This window comes from Cupressus sempervirens, chromosome 4 (genome assembly GCF_028749045.1).
Source record: "Cupressus sempervirens isolate cs-2001-9-10 chromosome 4, ASM2874904v1, whole genome shotgun sequence".
Lineage (NCBI taxonomy): Eukaryota > Viridiplantae > Streptophyta > Pinopsida > Cupressales > Cupressaceae > Cupressus > Cupressus sempervirens.
Genome location: NC_143121.1, coordinates 398,146,851 through 398,154,134, shown reverse-complemented (window position 1 = coordinate 398,154,134; position 7,284 = coordinate 398,146,851). Strand labels below are relative to the sequence as shown.

General features: G+C 29.6%; 1 protein-coding gene across 2 annotated transcripts; it reads left to right on the top strand.

Annotated features, from left to right (window-relative positions):
• The first annotated feature begins 282 nt into the window (after positions 1–282).
• LOC149561721 (ent-kaurene synthase-like 1) lies at positions 283–6,856 on the top strand. Of its 2 annotated transcripts, none has more exons than XM_089825276.1 (11): positions 283–1,018; positions 1,278–1,608; positions 1,752–1,932; positions 2,029–2,246; positions 2,331–2,391; positions 2,547–2,656; positions 3,853–4,079; positions 4,963–5,066; positions 5,360–5,498; positions 5,704–5,877; positions 6,208–6,856. In XM_089825276.1, the coding sequence occupies exons 1-11, from the start codon at positions 932–934 to the stop codon at positions 6,370–6,372; spliced, it is 1,797 nt and encodes a 598-aa protein (XP_089681402.1). In that variant the 5' UTR covers positions 283–931; the 3' UTR covers positions 6,373–6,856. The 2 variants fall into 2 exon arrangements, with proteins under 2 accessions (XP_089681402.1, XP_089681403.1); XM_089825277.1 differs by having other exon boundaries at positions 285–1,018; positions 5,774–5,877; positions 6,208–6,339.
• Positions 6,857–7,284: the final 428 nt, after the last annotated feature.

Genomic DNA, 7,284 nt, shown 5'->3' with positions numbered 1-7,284 from the left:
GAGTCACATCGTCAAATCTTTTTTTTTAAGTAGTTAAATGTCCATTTAACATTTAAAACAAAAGCAAAAGCCTTACAATATTCCATATGTTGACAAAGTTAGCCCTATCGACTATGTTTCCCTCTCCTATTTATATATAGAATCTATATAGGAAAAAAAAACAAAAAGCCTTAACATATCCCATATTCCATATTGACAAAGTTTACCAATAACTTTTTGTCTCTACTCTATATATAGAATCTATATAAAATAGTAATTGTATTACCAAACGTACACTTTAACTATAAGAAAATGTCAGCATAAAAATAAATAGCAATATAATGAAGATGGGTGGATTATAAACTTTACAGGCTACTACATCAAGATTTTCATGCCTTTGCAATTCGTAAATAGTAATATAATGAATATAGGTGGATTATAAACTTTACAGGCTACTACATTAAGATTTTCTTGCCTTTGCAATTCGTTATTATAGGTGGATTATAAAATCTTGTCTACTGCCTTTGCTTTTGTTTATGAACGCCTAAATAAAAGGCAAGAACATTGTTCTTCACGAATTCTCAGGTAACTTTTTGTTGCCTGGACTATAATCAGATGCAAAACATTTGAGTTTCCCTAAATATTTCATCTTTGTCTTTTATAAACATTCATCACTATATTGAACATCAATCAACATGAGAAAATCAGATTATTGTCATTCATCTTAATCTTTTTGCCATCCCAATTTTTGCTGCAAACTTTGCAACTACCCGTCAACCAAATATTGCTGCAAACTTTACAAATTTTGCTAAGTGGCGATTGAGAAATTCAAAATATAATCTTTCCACCAAATTTGCAGGTAAAATATAATTTTTCCTACATCCAAAAGGAAGAATTAATTTTTTGCTGATATTTTAGTTCTTTACTAATACTTTATCATCATTTATCTTCTATGGCTTATGTTTCTTATTGTAAAAGATCATATCAGGTTGTGAAGTCGTCAAATGCAAGTACACTCCTTGAAACAGATTCTTCCAACGTAAATATATAAATATCTAGTTTCACCTACTTTTGTTTTATTATTATTTGTTTCTAATGTCATGGAACCTGGAGTAGATTTGATTTTCACAATGATTAGAATACAAATATACTAGATATTTACCAGTGACCATATTCATTCCTGAAACAATAATAGTAGATGTGTACATAAATTTATTTTTCATTTTTATATGTATTTCATAAGAATATTTTTATGTCTATGTTGGATTTAATATTTGTACTTTTGGTTAATTTGGTAGGTTGTTCATAAGAATAGAAAACAATCCACCTCTACTTTTGATTATAGAGATGTAGACATTATAAGGATAAGAGTTTTATTTTCAAAAATTGAAAGGGGACATGCATATGTTTCACCTTATGATACAGCTTGGGTAGCTAGGGTCCCCAGTTTGGAGAACTCTCAATTCCCACAATTCCCACAATGTCTTATATGGATAATAGACAATCAATTCTCTAATGGATCTTGGGGATTACCAAACTTGTCATATGTTAAAGACAATCTTTCTCACACGTTGGCATGTATTATTGCCCTTAAAAGATTGAATCTTGGCGTAGAAAATGTGAACATGGGTAAGAATTAATTTGAAACACAAGTCCATTTGTTAAAATTTTCTTTTCATTTTATTGTTAAAAGAATATTTATTGACATGTTCGTATCAAGATTATAAGATATACATTTATAAGATTTTAGATCTCTTTTTATTCTTGTATAGGTTTGAGGTTTTTAAAAGAAAACATTGGACAAATAGCCAATGAGGATTGGTACAGTCCCATTGGATTTGACCTGATCTTTGCAGCAATGCTAGAGGACACAAGAGACCTATGCTTAGACCTTCCTTATGATTCACCTCTTATAGAATTGATGCTCATGAAGCGACAAGAAACCCTTAAAAGGTATTTTTTTTCAATTGGTTATGCAATTCAATAATTTTGACTTCCAATAAATGTTTTGATTTTTCTTATAGTTGAGCATTTCTTTCACTATTGCAGCATAAGAATAGATCATCTGGATAAGTGTAAACCATCCTTGGTTTTCACCATTGAGGGTATTCAGAACATTGTTGATTGGAATAAAGTGTTTAGACATGAGAGCAAAGATGGATCACTCTTTCATTCTCCCTCTGCAACTGCTTGTGCTCTAATGCATACTAGAAGATCTAGTTGCCTTGCATATTTAAAGTCGATGCTAGAAAATTTAGAAAATGGAGGTTTGTTTCTTAAAATTTTGTGCGTATGATTTGGTTCAATTTTATGGTCATTGACATTAAACATACATTATTATGTTGTTGCAGTGACTAGTGTTTGTCCTATAAAGTGGATGGCTAGTCTTTCAATGGTGGATAGGTTGGAGAGGTTAGGTATAGCAAGACATTTTGAATGTGAGATAAGACATGAACTAGATAATGTCTATAGAAAATTCATGGTTCAGTTTCTTATTATGATTGGATTTTATAGTTTTATACTTAGCTTTGAACTTTTTCTGACATCAATATATTTATAATGGATAGATGTTGGATAGAGAACGAAATAATCCAGGGAATATCATTAACATTGGACATAATCAATAGATCTCTCAGTTTTAGAATTCTACGATGGAATGGATATGATGTATCTCCAGGTATGTTTATAGTTAACTTTTTGATTCATTGCCTTTCACTGTTTTGTTAGGCATGGGTAGCAATTATGGTTGATATTTAACTTTAGTCATCATGGCAGTTTCAGTTTCAAATAATAATGGACTACTAGAATTTAGAAATACATAGAAGGTATGTGCAGGATCATGGTCAACCAAACTATCTTCTTAAGTGGCAATAAAAAATTAGAAAATTGGGGTTATGTCAACTTGATGCGCAATTTTCTGCTTGTTATTAGATTTATATCAAAATGTTGAGAGAAAAGAATCTTTAGGAAATTGATTCTAGTTTCTAAACTACTAGGACTTATCTCAAAAAAATAAAATTGATTGGTCAAAATTTTGAATTTTAATGCAATATTACAAAAATGTTAAAACAAAAATAAGAAGTAGACGTATGTCTGACCACCTTAATCAAAACCAAATGATAATATTTTTTATTAATATTCTAGATATAAGTAGGAGACTCATGCCTGGATGTGACACATATTCTGGGTATTTTTATTATAAATAAATAGTAATTAATTAATTTTTTACTTTAGAAATTTTGGAATAAAAAAAATTTTGTGTCTGACCACCTTAACTAATTCAAAACTCTGCAAAATTTTTATTTTTATTTTTTTCCTTATAGTGGAAGAAACATAGAATGTGATGCATCTTTTGAATTTAAAAAATGTTTTACCATTTGAAAGTTATAGTTGTTTTTCAAGTACTATGTTAGTTAGCACTTTATACGTAACTTCATTAGAAAATAAGAAATAATTACTTAGTAAAATCATAATTTGAAAAACCTAAAATTTATGAAAAGATAAGAACATTCTTAAGAAACTCTTTTCGTTTCGTCAAACTTTAGCAAAAAAAAAAAAGTCATCAGCTACATGGTTGAAGTAAAAATTACATAAAAATAGGCCAAAAACATATTTTTATGATGTTTTTAAAGTTAACCATATAGGGTTGGTATCAAAAGATATAGTAGACCTTATAGCTATATTAATTATTATCATTTAGTATTAGGGTGGGTGGGAAAAAAGTTCAAATAGATTGTGAAATGGTTTGAGGCATTTCAGAACTATATATTTTTTAGATTGCCACCTTTTGGCACACCATGATTCTGCACATACCCTAGATGCATCATGAATTACATTTTTTTTCATACTAATGAAATTACTCATCATGTGTAGATCTTTTTATGAAGTATTTGAATGATGGAAACTTCTTACAATCTGGAGGAGAGATCAAACAAAATGTTATGGCTATGTTGAATTTGTACAAAGCATCTCAATTGATGCTTCCTAGTGGGAGTGTTTTGGAAGAAGTAAAGTTTTTCTCTCAAAGTCATCTTGTCAATATTAAGAAGAATATGACAATGGATGTAAAAAATCAAGCCAACAATGATCTTCAAAAAGAGGTAATTATGTTTTAATTTACATGGAAATGAAAAATGTTTTAGATTATTCTTTTCATTTATATTTTCATGGTTCGATTTATTTTATTTAGGTTGATCATGTACTAGGTGTCCCTTGGGTGGCCAGTGTGGAAAGAATAGAACATTGAAGATACATTGAAACACAAGAATTTGATGATATTCAGATTGGAAAGACCTCCTACAAGTAACTTTTAATATAATTTACTTTTAAAATCTTGTGTATACAACCCTTTAGTTACCATTTTTTAATATAATAACAACCTTTTGACTAGGCCCCCTCATGACAAAATCCTAATTATTGGACCTTTCCATGAAATTGCAGGATTCCATGTATTGGAAATCCATGTTTTTTAACATTAGCTAAAAGTGAATACAATCTTTGCCATACAATATTTCAAGAAGACCTGAAAAGATTAGAAAAGTAAGTATATTTCTTTGAAATACAAGAGAATCAACAATAATCATATAAGAAGGAATGAAATTTAATATAAATAATTTAATATTATTTAGATAATCTTGTTGAATAATATTTTATGATTAACATTTTGTAGATATTAAAATTTAATCTATGTTAATATTTTAATTAAATTCATCTTTTTTATTCCAATCACATTCATGTTAAATTAAAGTGAATCACATAGAATCTTTTGAAAAATTATATGATGAAACCTTCATACGTTAGTGAAAATACTATTAGTATGAAAACCTTCAAATTAAATTAACAAAAGTCTACATTGATGTCTGCAATAATAGATGGTATGTAGATGGTAAATTCGGTGACCTAAAATTTGCTCAAAAAAAGCTCATAATTTCCTACTTCAGTGCTGCATCAACACTTTTTTGGCCCGAAATGTTTGATGTTCAGATCATATGGACTAAGAGTATACTTCTCGCCCTAGTAACAGATGATTTTTTTGATGTGGGGGGCTCCACTAAAGAGCTTGAAGGCTTTCTTGAAGTTATTAAAAGGTAATTTTATTATGAATTCCTCAAATTCTCAAGTGACATATATATGACAACTTTTTATAATTAATATTTGCATGGAAGTCATTATAAAAGAATATTAGGTATAGGAATGTTAGATTTCAGATGTACATTTTAAATGTTAATACATTTATATCATTTATTTCAAGTATTAATAATGATTTTTTAAAAAGTTGCAAGTTTATATTTCAAATAAATTAATTGAACATTAGATATCCTAATCTTCATATGTAGAAATGAGTCACTAATTAATTGCTTCTACTGTATTTCTATTGCAGATGGGATCCAACAGAGATTTGCAGTTGTTCAGAGAATGTAAAAGTTTTGTTCTTAGCAGTATACAATATTGCCAATAGTCTCACCCAAGATGCTTGGGCTTATCAAAACTGGGATACCAACACCTATTTAAGAAAGACTGTATGTATAAGTTTTAGCATAAACTAAAATTTTGTATTTCAGAAGAATTTGTATAAAGTACCTTTTTAATTATTAAATAAATTAAACATCCCATTAGAATAACCCTAAAAAATTCATGTATTATTCTATTTAGTGGTACATGTTAGCAAGGTCAGTGATGAAGGAGGTTGAATGGACTAAGACCGGAGATAAACTATCAATGCAGGAATACATAAAAAATGGAGAAATATCATTTTGTGTTGAACCCATGATTTTTGGATCAATGTGTCTTTTAGGGCCTAAAATTTCAGAGGAAACCATCCATCATCATGAGTACAATAGTCTTTTGCAACTCACAAGTCTTTGTGGGCGGCTTTTGAATGATCTTCAGAGCAATGAGGTATTCAAAAGTTTAGGACAATTAAGTTATATATTAGAAACATTAAATTTTCATTGTATTTATTAAAAAAAAATTGATGCTAGAAATCTTTTTCTATTAACATCTAGATTACACCTTAATATCTATAAAATATTAGTCAAAAGATATAATCAGTTCTAGTTTTCATTTTATATTCAGATAATATATCATAAACTATGATGGAAGACATTGATGCAAATAATTTCATAAAATTGAAGTAATAAACAACTGAATTGTACATTTTAATGCTGAACAAATTTTATCATTTAAAAAAGGTTGGAAAGAAAAGTAAATTATTCTTATGCATTGCAGAGGGAGAGCAGGGAAGGAAAGCTCAATGCTATGTCATTGTTCATGAGAGAACACCCAGAAGCATCTGTTGAGAATGCTACTGAATGGATTAGAGAAACAGTAAATGAAAACACATTAAAAATACTAAAAAAGTTGGTGGACCCTAGTTTTTGTGAGAAATTATAAAATCAAGATTAAATTCAAACTCACAACCTAACCCTAAAAATTTTCTCAGGAACAACTATTACAAAGTGACAAAATTTGCTTGGTAACCAAAGGAAATAGGTGGCAAGAGAGTTTACCGAGTGAGCTCAATAAATGAAGAATAAACAACTCGGTAACCAAAGGATACTGAGCGAGCTCAATAAATGAAGAAACTCAGTGGACACTGGATACCAAGTGATCTTGGTTGAATAAAGAAACTCTGTAGACATTGGATACCGAGTGAGCTCAGTTGAAGAGCAACTTGATAGGCATAGGAGAGTGGAACTTAGTAGAAGAAGGCACCAAGTGAACTGGATAACCATTGCAGAGAATGACTTCTACCAAAGCCAATACCGACTGTAGGCTTATGACGTGAATATGTTCACCATTAAAACTAGAGACCTAAAGCTTAAAAATATTCAACAATAAACTTCACAAATACAATGAAAAAGAAGCAATGGAATCATGTATGCCTGCTTGCTTACTATTCAACTTGATTCAAACTATTCCAAAACTAGGAGCATTCAGCTTTAACCAAAAAACCCTAAAATAACCCTAAACTAAAAAACTGAAAAACTTTAAACTTTAAAGTTCAAACTTGTAGCTCTAATGGCTACATACTATAATGCCTAAAGCAATCACTGCTTCAACAGGTCGAATCAAACAAATGATAAACTTATAGAATGGCAAGAGAAGAAACACATGCAACTACAGGCATGAAATGAAGTTCTTTTTCTCTACACTCTAACATCTAGATCTATTGATCACTTCTCTCTTCTTCCTTCTCTGCAACTTTTGATTTGCTCTTCTTCTCCCTCTTGTCTAATAGTAGAATCAATCTAATCATTCCTTTTGTTATACTTTCCAAATGTTTTCCCACCATTTCTAAATTTG

What these genes read in the sequence shown, in the direction of transcription:
- LOC149561721 (XM_089825276.1), top strand. Translation starts at nt 932, where the DNA reads ATGGCTTATGTTTCTTATTGTAAAAGATCATATCAGGTTGTGAAGTCG. An exon ending in CGTAGAAAATGTGAACATGG is followed by an intron (nt 1,609 to 1,751) that starts GTAAGAATTAAT and finishes ATTCTTGTATAG; the next exon opens with GTTTGAGGTTTTTAAAAGAA. An exon ending in TGGATATGATGTATCTCCAG is followed by an intron (nt 2,657 to 3,852) that starts GTATGTTTATAG and finishes CATCATGTGTAG; the next exon opens with ATCTTTTTATGAAGTATTTG.